We start from the raw sequence: 18,623 nt of genomic DNA on the forward strand, positions 1-18,623 counted from the left end.
TTGCCATGCTCGGTGCCTCGAGCCAGGGGGTAAAGATGCGGAGGCCAGGCCTCAGGGAGGGGCAGGCTGAGGGGGCAGGGACAGCCCGGCTCTTGCCTCCCACAGAGCGTTCTTAATCAGAGAACTTTCTGGAGTTTTAGCCCCCAGGGGCCACAGTTTTCAAGTGGGAACAGCCTTGCCCTCGGCTCCCAGGGCAGGACCTGGGTTCAGAGCCCAGCTGGTGGGGGGGGGGGTCCCTCGAGGCCTAGAAACGTGCCTCCCATGGCATTTAGGGCCCCTGTCGGCCCAGTGAGGCGCTCATTATTACCCTGCCCTCCCAGCTCTCCAGCGATGCCCGAGGGCAGGGGTGCCTGCATCCCACCCCCTGACCCACCGCGCCTGGAGCTCACGCTGGGCTCACCTCCTCCACTCCTCCTCAGTCTCCCAGAACTCGTAGACCACGAAGGTGAAGCCGTCCGCCAGCCTCACAGCTGTGATGCTGAAAGAGAGGCTCCAGCTGGGGGGCTGCCCCTGTCCCCCTCAAGGCAGGGTCCCCCCCCAGACTGGTCAGTTCAGGGAGTATCCCCCCCACCCATGACAAGGCCCGCCCCGCAAAGGGGCCAAGAAACAATGAATTACAATGAAATGACACGTGAAAAGGTTTTCTATTCATTTAAAAACCCTACCTACCTTCCTTCAAAAATAAAAGCATCTTCCTCTTGCCACACTGTCCTCTAGAATTGTTTCATTTAATCCTTGAAACAGTCTCGGGACTTGGAATTGGACCAGCAGTGGCTGGGGAAGGCCTGCCCGGGGTCAGTGGTCCGGCAGGCCCCCTACCTCCCATTAAATAGGGCTAATTCTATCTGGGCCAGGGGAGGGGGCTGCCTCCCCGAGCATGGCTGACCTGGCGGGGACGGGGAGGCTCTAGGATTCCACCGTCTCTAACCCCATCCCCATCTGGCCCCTCGGCTGCGCTCCTGCCTTCTGCTCTCTCACAGCTCCGCAGAACAGAATGCCCAGCATCCCACGAGGAGGAGGATTTTGTCAGGGGTGGCCGTCCCTGTATCATCACGGGCCCTTCCAGCCCTAACCGCACAGGATCGAGGCTGCTGATCGTAGCCTCAGTTCACCATGCTCTAGCCTCAAAGCACACGTGGGGCTGTGGGCTCGTACTCGGGGAGAAGACGGGGCACGCGTGTCCCCCACTGACCGGACGTAACCCTTCCCCCGACGCGGATGGCACAGCTTGGGAGCGATTTGGTTCACGTACGTTCGGTTACTGGGTGATGAAAGCCCCTGTGGGGACTGCATTTGTCTGGCTGACAACACACGGGTTGCTTGGGGGGGGGGGAACGACACGCAGGCAGGCGTGGGGCGCAGGGAGGACAGTCCTTCCCATGCAGGCATGAAGCCCCACCGCGTCCCGCCTGCTCCCCTCCCCCTCCCACGTTCTCGCCCACGGTGAGCGCGCCTCCACTCCCAGGGTCGCCCCACCCGTACGTCAGCGCCTCGACTGCTAGCTGGACTTTAACGCGGCCCCAGAGGCCTGTAGGACGGCCCCACCAACACACCTGACCTCTCCCACCCTTCTAGCTCAGCACACAGCACCATCCTCTCTCGGGTTTAAGCCAAAGGCTCTCCAACTCAGCCTTGCCTCCTCTCTCCACCTTCCTCCATCCCAGCCACTCACAAGGCCGCTCAGCTTGGCTCCAAAACCCACAGCACGGGAAGGCCTGCCCCTCTCCCGTGACTGCGGGGCCCCTCCTGGCCCTGGTCCCCACTCACCCCTTCTGCCCACAAAGGAGACCAGACCACGTCTGCCTTCTGCTCAAGCATCTCCCGCACGGTCCCGACCAGCCCCAGTTCTCTCTGCTGGTGTCACTGTCAGGCCACACCAGGTGCTGGCTTTGTCCCCAAACTCGGCACCAGCTGATCCCTGGCCCAGACTGCCCTTCCTCAGATCCTGCAGGTCGGGCTGCTCCTCACTCTGGCCTCAAGCACATGCAGCCCCTCAACCCAGAGCAAACCCTTCCTGAAGCCCCCCCCTCCAGGACCCTGCTTCCTGGCCCCGTTGGGAACCCCCCCCTCTGTCTGCCCCTCTCCCTCCTAGAATAAATGCTCAGCAAGAGCAGGGGCCTGCTTCCCGGCTGTATCCCCAGGAAGCAGGGAGAAGGTGCCTGTGCTCTGGAGGCCAAGACGAGCTGGGGAGAGAGAACCGCGGCAGGGACCGGAGGCTCCGGCCGCTCCCCGGTGGGCGTGAGACGGCGTGCGGCGCGAGCCCGGTGGCCTGGGCCAGCAGCCCTCGCTCAGCGCCACCAGCAAGGCTGAGACGCGGCCGCGTCCAGCCTGGGCGGCAGGGAGCAGAGGGTGAGGCCCGGGGCGGCTGCGCACCCGGAGTCAACGCAGACTGCCCCAGCCCCTGGCCTGGGCCCCTCACGGCCACTACTCCACTGTCCCCTCCAGCAACCCCAGGGAGGACGAGGAAGCTAAAGCCAGGGAGACAGAGTCCCGGCCACGTTCGCACGGCGGGGCAAAGCCCGGACCGACAAGGGGCTTCCCTGGGGCACGGTTTGTTCTCAGGGGGAGCCCGCCCTCCACCCCCAGGCCGAGCTGCCCGCGCCGCACCCCCCCCCCCCCCCCAGCTCACTCACTGGAAGCAGTTCCTGGCCCCGGCGGTGCCCCGCACGTATTGGCGCAGGGAGTCCACGAACTCGCTCAGCTGCTCGGGGCACACGGCCATCTCCTGCCGGACCAGCTGCAGGTGCTGTGGGACCCCGGGGGGGGGGGCGTGAGCGTGGGCCGCCCGCCCCCACTTCGCACCAGCCCTCTCCTCCCAGGACCCCTCCCTGCCCCCTGGGCACATCTCAAGACCCGGCCTCCCCAGACCTTTCAGAGAGGACAGGACAACTTGGCCAAAATAAAACCGAAGAAACCCATGGACACCCCGGCCCCTTCTTTCTTACACGTGAAACTGGCTAAAAAGAACTAGGACTTCAGAGCTCAGAGCTGCGTAACCCCCCCAATGCAGGACAGCCAACAAGGGTGTTTAAAGAGGCTCTGCGGACGTCGGGAGCTGCCCGCAAGGCTCTCTGCTCCGAGATGCAACCTCCACTTCTGCTTGAATCCGGGTTTTGGGGTCCCTGGGCTGCTCACTTTGCTCTGAGCCCAACTATTTCGTCCAAAAGTAAACCAGCCCCGGGAGGGCTGGGTGGCCAGGAGCTGGGGCTGTCTCCCCTGGTGGTGGTCCCGGGGTGGGGGTGTCAAGGACAGGGAGCTGCCGGCATCGAGTCCGGGCTCAGGCAGGGATGGGGCCACAGGAGAGGGACAGGAAGGGAGCAGGCCTCACCATGTTGGTGCCTTCTTCATCCGAGAGGCGCTGCTGAAGGTCAAACCAAAGGGTCTGAAACAACAATGCACAAAGACGTGTTGGAGACAGAGGCCACCTCCCCCAGGGAGGCTTCCAGGACCACCACAATGAGACCACAGTGCCCAGAGCCATCAAAGAGCTGCGGCCTCTCCACCGCAAGGTTCCAGGGGCTCTGGAGTCCCCAGGCGGCTGGACAGGGCTCAGTCCACCCTCCATACACCGTGCTGGCCCTGCGGGGAGCTGGGAAGCCAGGCTGGGAGACTGACAGCAGACAGCCCTTCTGGCCTTGGCATGTGGGAGCACTGGGAGGCACAGAGGCCACTCAGACCTGCCCAGCGGGCATTCTGTTAGCGGGGGAGGGTAGTCTTGGGACAGGCAGCAGTGGGGGGCTTGAGTCTCGAATCCAGGGTGCTGGGTTTTTGCCACAGCTGCTGGCAACAGCCCTGAGACTCCCCATCAACCGACCAATCACCCCGAGTCCTAACCCCTGGCGCCTCGTGAATCTAATGGGCTGGTCTGTTACCCTGGCCTCCCACACGCCTTGAACTAAGCACTTCGCCAATACATCTTGCTGAACTGTGCACGCTGAGGTAGGTGCTGGCCCACCGTAAGCCCCAAGCGAGCAGGACCCGCGTGCATACTGCTCACGACCCTGAGCCGGCGTCTAGAACAGGGCACCTGATGGATGCTCTCGCTGTTCAGAGCACAGAACCCTGCGTGAGCGCTGGAGACTGGGTTTGAAGCCAGGGTCTCTCTCCTCCTGACCCACAAATTTGTGATTCTTCTTCAACTTGGGCGCCTTTGGGCCCATCCCTGTCCATCCTCCACGAGGACAGCCTGCGTCTCCGGCACAGTCACAGACCCGGGTCCTTCCTCTCTCGCGTGGAGGAGGCACGAGTGGGAGGCCCGTAGCTGGCTAAGGAAAACAGCGAGCGGGAAGGGGGCATGTGACCTGCGCAGTCACCACCTTGAACTTCTTCAGAATGTCTGAGCAGGGGGCCCTGCATGCTCCTTTTGCATGTGCCCAAAATGGCCTCGTAATTTCTGCAGCCGGTCCTGCGGAAAGCACCCACTTCTCAGAAACACGGCGCTGCTAGGAGCTTTGCCGGAGGCCAGGGTGTGCCCGGCACGTCATTCTACAACCGCATAGGAGGCCCCTGGAGGCAGGGGCTGCAACTGGTTCCCCTGGCTTCTCCGGGCCAGCAGGGCCACGGAGGGCGGAGGGCGAGGATGGCGGCGAGGGTGGGGGTCTGCCCCGCCCCCTCCAGCGCCCCATCAGCCCCGCCCAGGCAGAGCGGGCAGGCGCAGGTTGGCACGCGGAGGGCCGGGAAAGCCCCGGCCGACCGGATTGGCTCCCGCCGGCGGCCTGCACCAATCAGAGGCCAGCCAGAGGGGCCCCGCCCCGTCTCCAGGACACCCAGGTGCTCTGAGGTCTCCAGCCAGCTGGTTGTTAAGGCGACCGGGTGCTAAAAATAAGCTTCAAAGAACCTCCCTGTGGAGGCGCTCCGAGTTGTTATGACAACCGGGCCTCAGGGTCCCGCCGAGCCGTTTTCCCACCGCTCCCACTCAGCGGCCGGCGTAAGGGAGGGGATCCCACCTCGGCTCCGCCCTGCAGGTGGGTAGCCGCCTCCTTCAGGCTCCCCTCCAGGTCTGGCCTCAGCCTCCCTGTGCGTGGGGAGCCCCGCCCCCACGAATCCCTCGGAACCCCCAAACCCATCAAAGTACTTTTTTGCCCTTTTGCCAAAGATGTAAAAAATTCAGCGAGGTAGGAGCCACGTAAAATGTCTGTAAGCGCAGAGCTGGGAGCTGCCTGCTCCCCGGGGTCCCGCAGGCAGACAGGGCGCGCGGGTCCGGGTTTTGGCATCAGAAGAGCCAGTGACGATTGCTACCAACTGCTCATAGGAGATGCTCGCCGCACGCAGGCTCTGGGCTAGGCCATTAAGACCTCATTTTCTTTAATCCTCACAACAACGCTGGGAGGAGGACTATCCTGAATACTTCTCCGTGGTTAGAGCGGGAATCTGAGGCTCAGAGAGGGTAAGTCACTGGCCCAGGGTCACACAGCTAAGTGCTAGAGCCAGGATTCAAACAGCAATCTGAGACCTGAGCCCATTGGTCAACCTCAAGGCCGCCTGTTGTCTTTCTGCCAACAAATGGTCATTGTTATGGGCTGACCTGTTTCCTCTCCAAAATCCTATGTGCAAGTCCCACCCCTCAGGAACCGAGCACGGGACTATGTTTCGAAATAGGGCCTCTGAAGAGGTAATTAAGATGAGGTCCCATGGGTGGGCCCTGATCCAACTTGACCGTTGTCCTCAGATGGAGATCAGGACGCAGACGCGCACAGAGGGAGGACCGAGGGAGGACACAGGAAGAAGGCGGTGTCTACGGCCCAGGAGAGAGGCCTCAGGGGACAGCCTCATCTCAGACTTCTAGGCTCAAACCCCAGGCTGGGCTTTCAGCCCCGCTCCTGGTACTGGTTACGGCCACCGTGGGAGACTAATGCGGTCCTACTCTGAGGACCTACTGAGTGGTGAAATGTTCTCTGAAGACAGGATTCTGTAGAGACTGTGCCATTTTCTATTACCCGTGGACGTGCCAAATCGTATCTGGTCATTCGGGATGTTTCTCATCTCCCCTGGGACGTCGCAGTCCCTCATCCACCTTTTAGTATCACCTGCCCAGGCCAGGCCCACCTTTGAGCAAAGCTGCAGGAAGCCTTGTCCCCTCGCCATCCGTGTCCCTGCTGACTCCTTCCTGCTCCTTGAGATGCCCCTCCGCCCCTCCGGGCTGCCCCCAGCCCTGGGACAGCTCCCCACCCCCCAGCACCTCTCCTTGGACTGGTGCAAAGGACATATTCTCCCTAGTCTTGTTCTCCATCCCCCCTTGCCCCATGGGTGATGCCCTCTCCAAGGTCCCTGGCTCCTGTCCGGACTCCAGGCCCAACCCTACACTCACTGGGTGCAGAGGGCAGGGGAGAAGGGCGAGGGCTAGGCGGGCTTACCTTACTCTCCAGCCGTCCTATTAGCTCTGCCAAGCGGCTGATCTGGGCTTCCAGGCCCTCCTCCTTGGGGTCCGCAGTGACTAAGAAAAAGGAACAGAGATGCTGATGGCGGGCAGGGTGAGGCCTGGGGGAGGGGAGAGGCGCCCTCAGCCCTCCCAGTCCCACCTGGAGGCCCAGGCTACATCTGGGCCACCGCCAGGGCTCCCCACCCCAGGCCGCCACACTCTCTCACCAGAAGGAAGACTCTTCCCTTGTTCCGAGGCCCCCAGCTTGGGGCTGGGGGCGTGGGGGGGCGCGGCGCTTCCAGACCAGGTCTCCGCCACGCCGTGGCTGGGCTTGCTGTGGTTCTGTCTGCAGTGTGAGTGGAGGAAACACACACATGAGGGAGGCCGCAGGACCCTGGCCGCTTTTAGCTTTGGCAAATATTAAGCACCTGCTGTGAGCGGAAATGTGCACAGTTGACCCGGTGGAGCCCCATTCCTGTGAGGCGGCCATGATGGCCTTGGTTTCCCCGAGGAGTAAATGAGGCCCACAGACAGGGGCCTTCAGCAAGACCACACAGCTAGAGGGCAGTCGGGATCCAAACTTCGCTACATTCTAGGACGACACAGCCCCGGCTCTGTGCCCGGGGGGTTCCGTTCCAGGGCTGACACCGAGCCAGGCTCCCAGCCCACTGAAGTGACAGCTTCCCCTCCCTGCCTCACTGGGGCAGGGGGAGGCTGGGTCTGTACCAGCTAGACAGCCCCCTTCTCTGAAAAAGGGAGCCCTAAGACACAGTCCAGAGAGGGCCTAGAACAGCACAGAGAAATCTGTGCTCCCGACTTCAGCCAGGCCCTAGAGAGAGGGGCCGGGCCCCATGTGCTGTCCCCGTCCACGGCGCCCACGCACACCGACGCACACAAGTGCCCAGCCCGGCACGCCTGACGGGCACACGCGGCTCACCAAGCACGGTGCCTGGCCCAACAGTGGGGGCTCAACCAATGCTCAGGGAATGGCCAAACACCCACGTGCAAAGAGATGTTGGAACACTCACCGCAGACACACAAATACACCCAGACACACACACACCGCTGGGCACACAGCCAATACGCCCTGTCCTGGGCCGCCTTCTGCCTTGGTACATTCCAGACTGTCTCCCATGATCCCAAAAGCTCAGCAAGCCTCGCCCCTGTGCAGCAGGGGCCACCCCAAGTCTTTGGGGGAGGGAAAGGCTGGTAGAGACTTTGAGGTGCCCATCCCGATGCTCCGCAAACCGGCAGCAAATGCAGCGTGGCCCTCAGACCACAAATGTGCGCAGCGGGAGTCCCACAGGGGCCGCGGGCTTTGAACCAGTGGCTTTTGCTCCTGGACAGGGGAGCCTAAGGGGACCTGCAGCCAGGGGACGGATTAGCTGAGATTCGGGGCGGTTTGAAGGGGGAGTGCATATGGAGATGTGACTCCCCATCGCGAAGGGCCCCCTCTGCCATCGAGGTCCCAAAGGAAGGTCCCAGCACGGGGCCGGGCAGGTGTACGTGCTGACACATGATGGGGCTGGCACAGCGCAGGGAACAGGCCGCCGACTGCACCCGCCAACTCCTGTCCTACAGCAGGAGAAAACCCGCAGCTTTTACTCCAGTGACCAGAATAGGAAGGAAGTCTCCGTGTCAGCCTCCAGAGCTGGGGCTGGTCACTTTGGGGACCCTCTGAATCACGAGGCTGAGCGCAGACGGATGCAAAGCTGTGAGCTCAGCGACGAGGGACTCCAATCCAGCAGGCACGCTCAGGGGCCGGGGATCTGCATCTGACATTTCCCAGATAACGTGCCCGCGGGTACCCAGAGCAAACAAATTTTGGCTCCGCGTCCCTGAGCAGCCTTTGCAATCCTATCTGGCTGGGACCAGCCCTCACCAGCCACACACCACGTGCTTAAACCCCCACGGGACAGCCACGGCCACCCTGGCCACGGCGAGCCTCTGCCTGTGCGGACGCATGGCTGTGGTTCCTGTCCCCCGTTTCTCTCTGTGTCCCCTCGGCACCAGATGCATCGGCTGTTCTGGAAAGAAGGGGCAGAGGGGAATTGTCTCAACTTGGCACAGATGCTTTTCCTTGGCTTTTTGCCATGCAAACATGGCCCGAGATCACTTAAATCACCTTGCTTCTCTTTCAGTCCTGCGGAGAAAGTCAGGATTCAGGGCTACTCTTTCTTCAAGGCCTCTCTTTGCAACCCCAGTCCCTCCTTCTAACAGATGGAGGCAGGGCAGGCCTCGGGCTTCCCCGACACCGTGCAAAAGCAGGTGGTGGGTTTTATAGCTACTTCACTGACGGCACGTGGAAACTTCTCTGGTTATGGTAACCATGTAGTTTCCTGAAATTATTTCCAGTTTTCAGAAGCAAGGCAAATAATAGAATGGTCTTGGGTAATAACGTAAGCGAGTGGTACAGGGATGTGGCAAATCGGCCAGACTCTAGGAAACAGTCTTAACTCTGCGTGCACGTCCTGCACGCACCCCCGGCATTCTTCTGCACGTACAGTGTCTCATTCCATCCGCACAGTCATTGAAAAGGCAGGTATAGAACCATCCCACTTTACAGTTGGGGAAATAGAGGCACAGAGAGGTGTAGCACCTTGCCCAAGGTCCCCCCAGCCCCCACGCACACATGGCCCCTGCAAGCAGCAGACTGCCGTGTGTGTGTGCGACACAGCCCCAAGTGACACAGGGAGGTCCCGGGAACGCACCGGATCTGGCTGGTCTGCTCCTCGATGGCCTCCACCGCACTCTCCACGGAGCTCAGCAGCGACTGGATCTGATTGGCCGTCTCCTTCAGCAGAAAGCGTGTCACAAACTGGTCCACGTTGCTCCCGCCCTCGTACACCTGTGGAGGGAAGGGACGGGGCACAGATGGGAGAGGGGTTACAGAGGAACTTGGGGTTGGGGGGGCTGAGCTAGGGGGGCACTTGGGGTTGGTGTCTCTGCCTTGCAGGAGGAAATGGGGACCCCAGCGCCTCCTGCATCTGGGGAACAGCAGAGTTCCTGCATCAGGGCACACGGGCTATGGATTCTGAGAAGATGTCTGAGCCCTGGCTTCACCACGTACCAGCTCCTTACCTCTGTGACCACGACAGCAGTCACTCCAGTATCTCTCCTGCAAGGTCATACGGAGGACTGAGTGATAGACTGTACGTAACATGCTCAGTGCCGTGCCTGCCCCATAGCAAGTACTCAATGAACAGTAGCTGCTATGATGAAGATGGTGAAGATGGTGGTGGTCATGATGATGACGAGGACGAGGACAAGGATGATGGTGATGATGGTGGGGATGGTGGGGATGGAGGTGGTGGTGGTGATGGTGGTGGTGATGATGGTGGGGATGGTGGGGATGGAGGTGGTGGTGGTGATGGTGGTGGTGGTGGTGATGATGGTGATGGAGGGGCTGAAGAGGATGGTGGTGATGATGGTGGTGATGATGGTGGTGATGGTTATCAAGATGGCAGTGACAGTGGTGATGATGGTGGTGGTGATGATGGAGGTGATGAAGATGATGGTGATGATGACGGTGTCACGTGATGGTGATGGTGATGAAGATGATGGCAGTGACAATGACGGCGATGGAGGTGATGATGGAGATGCTGAAGCGGATGGTGGTGGTGATGATGGAGGTGACGGTGAAGATGATGCTGGTGAGGGGCTGGGAGAGATAGCACGCTCACTGGTGGTGGCGTTCCTGATGTTCTCACTGACAGGGACAAAGTGTGACAGAAGAACAGTACACAACCCTGCCCCTCCCTCCTCCTCCAAGGATTCCTTGGGCTCCTGGGCCTTCGTGATGCTACCCAGAAAAAAAGAAAACTCAAAAGCAACCAGAGAAGTTCAACTGGCTCCTCTCAAGAAAATGCCAGAGACTCCATCTCAGCAGAAGGGGGCAGCAGGGAGTCTGGGGGGAACCAAGAGAGGGAGATTCAGAGGCCACGAGTAGAGGAATTCTGGGTAGAGCAGGAGGAAAAGGGTTTCCACAGATTTCGCTCTGTGGTGCAAGACAGAATCTCCCCTTCTGTCAAGAGTCTGCAGCAAAGACATTTCTCAGGGCTTCTGGATCCAGCTGCGATCCCCTTGGCTTCAGAAGGCTTTACGGTGGAACTGAGAAGGTTCTGGCTTAGCCAGGTCACTCAAGGATGATAAGGGATCCAATAAGCACCGTGTTGGGGACGCTGGTCCCCAAAACGCTGTACAGCGCTCCCGCCTCCTATGCCAAGCCCCCCCCCCCCCACCGAGCCAACTGCCTGGCACCTTGGAGGTCCACCCAGTCCCTGGCAAGGCGAGGGAAAACAGGGCTCCCAAGGACAGCAAATTAAGCCATCCATCACTCTGACCAGGAATTAATTAGCAACGAGTACACAAGGGACACATGGCTAGAGACAGAGAGGGAAACAGAGGCAGGGATGGGGAGCGTGGGGAAGACAGGCAGGCACACACAGGGAGGCGTGTGGGGGTGGACGTCCCGTGCCAACGCTGGAGACGAGCCCCGACAGAGAATGAATCTGTGGCAGAAGGTAGATAAGGCTCCCATCACCTAATGCATTTCAGTGACTGATTACCCTCCCCAGCAAACGGCTGAAGCCACACTCAATCCAGTGATCAACGGGCCCTGGACAAATGAATGGCCAAAAAGATATAATGTTGTAAGAATTTAAATGCAAAGAGAGAGAGCCTGCTAGAAACCATCAGGCAGAAAAATGAGCTGTTAAGTGTGTTAGAAGCACCCAGATCCGTGGCTGAGGTTCCAAAAGATCCATGCGTGTAACTGGTTAGCTGAATTCCAGAAAGACGAGTTATTTTCCAAGGAGTGAAAATGCAGCCTTTACAGATCTCTCCTCCACCACAATCCATGCCTCAACCAGGAGACCAACTCCACCGATTCCAGAAGGAAAGGGTCAGATCCGGGAATTCTGTACCGGGTGGACACACAACAGGGAGACCTTCAGAAACCTGCAAATCTCTGACATGCTACCAGATGAGCGCCTTTCCAACAAACTATGCCTAGGAATTTCCCCCGAAATATCTAGGGTCGAACCTCAGAAAGAACTCTTGCTTAGGGGAATCATGAAAAGAGCAGCAGTGACAGCTGCAATTAAATGTAAAGTTACAGAGGTCAGGAAAAGAAAATATTAATCATAGCTTAATTTTGATCACACCGGATTATGTCAATAAAGAGGGTAGAAGTATGGAACAAATATCTGAAGATCTCAAATTCTTTTAATTCCACAAAAAGGTATAGGAAGTGTTTTTTATGAGCTAGGTATAAAAATGGGAGGAAGCGCGCTCACAAAGCTCCTGTTTTCCAGGTGGCCAGTGGAAAATGAAAGCTACAGTGCTTCCCTTCGAAATCACAATCAATGCTATTTTTTTTTTTTTAGATTTTTTTTTTCTTCATTCATTTGACAGAGAGAGACACAGCGAGAGAGGGAACATAAGCAGGGGGAGTGGGAGAGGGAGAAGCAGACTTCCCGCAGAGCAGGGAGCCCGATGCGGGGCTCGATCCCAGGACCCCGGGATCATGACCTGAGCCGAAAGCAGACGCCCAACAACTGAGCCACCCAGGCGCCCCTCACAATCAATGCTATTAACAAAGCTGACCATCAAATGGCAAACCGAGGAACAAAGGAAGCACGCAAATTGGGAAGCATAAAAGATTCCAACAGCAGTCAGAGCAGACGGATTATAACCATAAAATCCAGCAGAAAGCAGCCTCAGCTCCCTCGTGTAAACATGCAATCCCAGACTTGACGAAATGAGAGCCATGGAGGCACCTCTAAACCAAAACAGCACCAGATTATTAACAAAGTGAAGTCTGTGCAAAAAATCCTGCCACCAAATTTGGTCAAATCAACAGGACAAGTCACAGTATCACTCGAAGATGCCGTAAACACGACAATGGAGGGGCGCCTGGGTGGCTCAGTCAGCTGAGCATCTGCCTTCGGCTCAGGTCATGATCCAAGGGTCCTGGGATCGAGCCCCTGCTGAGCAAGGAGCCTGCTTCTCTCCCTCGGCCTGCTGCTTCCCTTGCTTGTGCTCTCGCTCTCTCAAATAAATAAAAAATAAAAATAAAAAATAAAATAATACAATATATGTTTAAAAAAAAAAAGGAGAAGATAGCAGGAGGGGAAGAATGAAGGGGGGGAAATCGGAGGGGGAGACAAACCATGAGAGACTGTGGACTGTGAAAAACAAACTGAGGGTTCTAGAGGGGAGGGGGGTGGGGGATGTGTTAGCCTGGTGATGGGTATTAACGAGGGCACTTCTGCATGGAGCACTGGGTGTTATGCACAAACAATGAATCATGGAACACTACATCAAAAACTAATGATGTAATGTATGGTGATTAACATAACAAAAAAATAAAAAATAGCAAAAAATAAATAAACAAACATGGCAATGGGGACTCAGATGGACACAGCCACTTCATAAAGCAATTTTGCTTTATATCCAGAGCCTTGTACTGCTTATTCTTTGACCCAGTAATTCCACTTTTGATCATCCATCCTTAAGAAATCATGCAAAATGTGCATAAATGTTTATGTCCCAAGATTACAATATTATTCATAATAGCAAAAACCTGGTAATAATCTAATATACCCCAAAAAGAAGAACAGTACATTTAAATATTAATATTTAAAAAGATGCTTCTGGACAGTTTTAATAACGTGGGGAAAGTGTTAAAGATATTAGGTGGGGAAAAAAGTAGAACATAAGTTTTTGTGTGCACAGAACGGTATTAAGTATATTAAAGAAACACACATGGGGACAAAAAGGCTCAGAGGTAATAAGGTAATTAACAACAGTGGTGAGGAACGTTGGGAGTACAAATTTGAAATTCTTCTTCATACTTTTCTCTATTTCCTGAATTTTGCAAGTTGAACATGCACCATTTATATAATAAAAACATAACCAAAGTCTATATGCATCAAACAACATGGCTAAAAATACAGTTAGGGAACACATTAAAAATACAGAGATTAAGTCATTTAGCATGACAAATTAGCTCGTCACTGTCCCAGAGGACAGATAAATTGGACAATAATAAACACGAATGGAAAGAGCATTGCCAGGAAAGTGTGAAAGTCTTCAAAACGGACAAGATTATTACCGGGTCTCCTGCCTAGTACACCCTCTGGGCTAAGTCTTTGTTTTGGAGCTACTCTTAAAACTCTGTAGAATGTAGAATAGGGATGATATTGCAAATAATTCTCATCTACAGAAGCACACATGAATTTTGTCTGGACAAGGGTTGTCACTGTCACTGGGGATGGGTCAATTCTGCATTTATTCACAAAGTCATCCCAGAATTCCTGGTTGCTTCTGTACATGGTGTGGATTCTTTGAATTTTCCTCTGAGCTAGCTCTGACATCTTACCCGTCCTCACATTAATTCATGAGTCCTTTAAATATTCATATTCCTTATATAGGAAGTAGAAAGCGAAGACGAATAACAAAAATAATTAACTTTGATTATTCAGTCATGGAAGTAAGGTCAAAATTAAATCATGAAAACCTTTTTAAATAGAGACAACATGGTAAATGATATAAAGATTTTGCATGAAAAACTGTATACACAAGCCAAGTATTTATAAATGAGTGACGTGAACTCTGTATTTCTGGGATTAAAATTACTGAAGAAAATTCCTATGGAGACAAAAAAAAAAAAAAAAAAAAAAAAGCCTTAAGGCCTTAAGTGATTTTCTCAATTTTGAAACCAAAACTTAAGAAGGAGTGACTGGTGAGGGGGATGCCTGGGTGGCTCAGTCGGTTAAGCGTCTGCCTTCAGCTCAGGTCATGTGCCCAGGGTCCTGGGATCGAGCCCCACATCGGGCTCCTTGCTCAGCAGGAGAGTCTGCTTCTCCCTCTCCCACTCCCCCTGCTTGTGTTCCTGCTCTCGCTATCTCTCTCTCTGTCAAATAAATAAAATCTTTTTAAAAACCTGTAATAAAAATAACAATGTTGGGGTTGACAAAAATGAGAGAACGCACGCATTTTTACATCTGTACGAGACATGTGGTTTCCCTTCTTTAGTAATACACACGTCCTAACACAGAAGGGACAGCCATTATCAAATTTCCTATTCTGGAAAGTATGACCCACATCTTCCTCTCGAGCATCCACGAGGTCATTATCAAAACAACTCAAGCACTGTATCAGGAGGAAATCACACCGTGTGAGAGAAGCGGGGAAACCCAGGGGGCTGCTCGCTTCCATCCCCCGCACAGTGAAGCCCGGGATGAGCAGGGATGCAGCAGAGGTCAGGGAGATTGAGGGAGGAGGTGCCTCCCTCAGAGAATCACAGGTGCAGTGAAAACATCCAAGGTCAAGCCTGATTATCAAAAGAATGTAAGCAATGCACTTCACATGTGGAAAAGAAGAGCAGCAACCACCAGCCTGGGCAGGTAGGAAGGAGAGAAGGCCCGAAACTGTAACTACAGTAGGAAACATATCAGGAAATGTAGACACTTGTCGAGGGGCTGGTTATGAGAAACTAAAACAGGCAAACTGGGGCGCCTGGCTGGCTCTGTTGGTTAAGCACCTGACTCTTGATTTGGGCTCAGGTTGGGATCTCGGGGTCGTGGGATCGGGGATGGAGCCCCAAGTCGGGCTCCGCGCTCAGTGGGGTGTCCGCTGGGGCTTCTCTCTCCTTCTCCCTCTGCCCCTCCTCCCCCACTGCTTGCTTGCACGCTCTCTAAAATAAATACAATCTTAAAAAAAAAAAAAAAACAGGGACGCCTGGGTGGCTCAGTCGGTTAAGCGTCTGCCTTCGGCTCAGGTCATGATCCCAATACCCTGGGATCGAGTCCCGCATCGGGCTCCTTGCTCAGCAGGGAGCCTGCTTCTCCCTCTGCCTGCAGCTCCCCCTGCTTGTACTCTCGCTCACTCTCTCTCGCCCACGCTCTCTCTCTCTAACGAATAAATAAATAAAATCTTAAAAAAAAAAAAAAAAAAAAAAAAAAACAACAAAAAAAAAAAACAGGCAAAACTGTCAAACAGAAATTTTCTAAAATGTAGCACAACAGGACAAAAATTAAAACAAGACTAGAGCTATAGAAACAGATGTTTTGTTCAATTTAATCTGCATGAAGTGCCTGTTTTGGGTCAAAGAAGCTTTTAGATTTAAAAAAAAATAATCAACAACATGCTCTGCATGACAGATCGCGAAGCTGAATGTGTCTGTGACCGTTTTGTTTCAAACTGCACTAAAATGGACATAAAAAGTCCAGCACTTAACTGAACCCAGGATTGACCTCAAAAACCTATGAAAGGACAGCCCCTCCCCTGCGGAGGACCTTGACCCCAGCCTCCTGGATAAATTCTTTCTATTTTTGAATAGAAAAAGGATTCTGTGGCGGAGAAGCTGATTCACACACAGCAGAATCTTCAAGCCCACCTAAATTCATTCCCGATCAAGTCCGAGAGAGACCCAGGGAACGCAGCCCTGTGACAGAGGGATAGGGTGCCCGTCAGGAAGTGAAGGACTGTTCAACAGAAGAGACTCTAAGAATAGAATCCACCCCACCAATCACTGAAGAAGAATCACGTCATCAGAAAGGCAATTTAAAAAACCCACTACCACCTCCTAAGACGGAATTTAACGAAGGGAAGGCAAAAAAATATATATATATTTTTTTACAGGCTGAAGAGGATTCTAAAATAAGAGCTGGTATTAATATTGTCATTAGCGAAGAAATACCGGAGAGACGCACTTGAGAATCCCGAGCCAAACAAGGACGGCTGACGCAGCAGCGGGGGCTGCAGAATCGGGGGGGGGGGGGGAGGCGGCAGGACGCGGCCCAGAACTAAGAGGACCGTGCGGGAGACACGAGGAAGCGAAGCGCACTAGCTCACGACTCAACACGGACGGACGGTGCGAGTGAAGCATCTGGATTAACCAACGAGCTGCATTTCTACCAACAAAACTCGGTTAGAAAACAAGCCAGAAAAAGGAATGTCCACCGCCGCCGCAAACACCGTTACAGTCACCACTAGAAATGCCCCAAAGGCCGCACCGAGGGTCACAGCGCACGCCTTCCCAGAGCAGCATCTCCAACGCGGCCCAGTAGCCCAAGTTCTACTGGGAGACGTTAGAATCCGCTCCTTGGTGGAGAACAAGGTCTCCCCGATGAAGAGTTATGACCAAAGACCAAGAAGTAACCATGCATGTGGGTGACACCTCGAGATGGCACAGCTGGGAGGTGGCTCCACCTCGAGGGGGTCCCATGGGGGCACGTGGGGCACGTCCCCCCCGGGGCCATCAGGCGCGGAGCTGGGCTGCTATCCCGGTCGGGGCAGGGATTCCAGAGTCTGGGCTCTTTCCACGCTCCCCTGCAAACCCACTGCCCACCTGCTACATTCAGAACGTCCGAAGTCTGGACAGATGAACAATGACAGGCAAACGGTCTTACATGATATTTAAAATAGGCTCTAGGGGCACCTGGGTGGCTCAGTCGTTGGGCGTCTGCCTTCGGCTCAGGTCATGATCCCAAGGTCCCGGGATCCAGCCCCGCATTGGGCTCCCTGCTCCGCGGGAAGCCTGCTTCTCCCTCTCCCGCTCCCCCTGCTTGCGTTCCCTCTCTCGCTGTGCCTCTGTCTGTCAGATAAATAAATAAAATCTTTATAAATAAATAAATAAGCTCTAAGACACCAAGACCCGTGATAGCAGGGCAGGAGGAGAGGAATGGAAATGTGGGTGCGTGGAGGCTCAGGATCAGGCCCAGCTCTTCTGAGACCTGGAGGAAGAGAGCGATTCCCTGATAGATGCGGGGCAGTAACCGAGTACCATGTGAAAAAGCGTACAGAATTCATCTTACTTCTGTCCGGACAGACGACAGGAGCCTCATGATAAAACAGCCACCTCTGCTCTGTGCCGGGCCCCGTGCTAAGCAGCCGGAGACCTTACTTCCTTCAATCCCCCTGAGGACTCGAAGGTGAACACTGTATTCCACAGATGGAGAAACTGAGGCTCGCGGGGGGGAAGGGACTGGCTCGGGGTCCTTCCACTGGGTCTACGTGTCCCTCAGCGCGACCCGCTCCCCGCTCCTCCCTGCACGCCTGCTTGGTGTGCTGCCCCCCTGGCGGCTCACTGGCCCTCGGTCACCCCCCCCCCCCATGAGCTCCACGCCTCCCACCGGGCCCTGCCCCAGCTTCTCTCAGTTCGCCCGCAGCTACGGCCATCAGGCTACAACTCTGCAGGGTCCCTCCTCCGAGCCTGTGCGCGTGGCCACGAAACGGGGCGGTGAGAGTGACAGTGGCTATACCACAGGGCTGGCCAGTGCGCCTCTTCCCGGGGTGCCTGCCCAGCGGGGTGCAGACCCCGAGGCTGGGGGATGGGCTGCTTCTGCCCCTGAGCGGCAGCAGAGAAGGCGACGCCCAGCCCCCAACCTGGCCCCGGCTCCCTGCCTTCGTCCTCCTCCAGGGCACACGAGGCAGGGACAGGGCTGTGGGCAGGGCCGCTGGAGCCGCCCCCCAGACCTCTCTCCGGGACACGCAGGGAGCCCAGCAGGGGGCCTGCTCCCAACACTCCCAACAGTCCTGCCACCCGGATGGGGTTCTCACGCCCGACACTGGGCAAGCCCTCGGCCAAGGGCAGCCGCAGGACCCCGCGTCTTTCCGGCCCCTGCCGTCCCGCAACCCTGCTATAGGAGGGCCCGAGACTGTTGGGGACCTCACCTGTGCGAGGGCGCCGGAGGGCTCTGGGAGGCCCCTGCTCGCTTTCTAGCACCGCGTGCCCGGACCACACCCAACCCCAGGAAACGGCCTCGCGCTCCAAACCAGATCCCGCAGGACCAGGCCATTCGCCGAGCCCCTCCATCCACCTCCCAGCTTCCATCAGCTCCCTCTGGGAGTCCCAAGTAAAGCCCACCCCAGAGCCCGACCCACCCAGCACTTGGCATCCCAAATCCAGGCCCCCCTGGGTGAGGATGCCCAGGGAAAAATCTCAGACCTCGGAGCCCCAGGGGCCACCCACGCCCCCTGACCTTCTTGGTGTAGCCCATGGCCTTCAGGACAGAGTGATTCAAGGTCTCCAGGGAGGCCAACACGTCCTCATAATCCCCCATGTGGTCCACAAAGTAATCTGAGGGAAGGGAAAGCAAAGGTCAGGGTGAGAGGAGGAGGACCCCACGCCACCCCTCGGGCCCTCCCAGGAATCCCACCTGTGCCCCCATCGCTCCCCCGAGTCCCATCCCGCCACCCCAGTCCCGGTCCCTGCAGAGCTGGGCACGTACCGCACAGCTCCTTGGTGTCCACATGG

At 56.0% G+C, this 18,623-nt stretch overlaps 1 protein-coding gene across 2 annotated transcripts in view; it reads right to left on the reverse strand.

Moving 5' to 3' along the window:
* The window catches only part of NECAB2 (N-terminal EF-hand calcium binding protein 2), a 29,404-nt gene that overhangs the window by 925 nt on the left and 9,856 nt on the right, over positions 1 to 18,623 (reverse strand). For both annotated transcript variants that reach the window (XM_078063659.1, XM_036104941.2), the window contains exons 4-11: positions 18,598 to 18,623; positions 18,349 to 18,446; positions 9,070 to 9,206; positions 6,586 to 6,704; positions 6,354 to 6,433; positions 3,329 to 3,382; positions 2,634 to 2,746; positions 401 to 478 (exon numbers count right to left, since the gene is read on the reverse strand). In XM_078063659.1, the coding sequence (XP_077919785.1) occupies positions 401 to 478; positions 2,634 to 2,746; positions 3,329 to 3,382; positions 6,354 to 6,433; positions 6,586 to 6,704; positions 9,070 to 9,206; positions 18,349 to 18,446; positions 18,598 to 18,623 (705 nt within the window). The remainder of the gene's footprint in view (positions 1 to 400; positions 479 to 2,633; positions 2,747 to 3,328; positions 3,383 to 6,353; positions 6,434 to 6,585; positions 6,705 to 9,069; positions 9,207 to 18,348; positions 18,447 to 18,597) is intronic.

The sequence above is a fragment of the Halichoerus grypus genome, chromosome 15 (assembly GCF_964656455.1).
Source record: "Halichoerus grypus chromosome 15, mHalGry1.hap1.1, whole genome shotgun sequence".
Classification (NCBI taxonomy): domain Eukaryota; kingdom Metazoa; phylum Chordata; class Mammalia; order Carnivora; family Phocidae; genus Halichoerus; species Halichoerus grypus.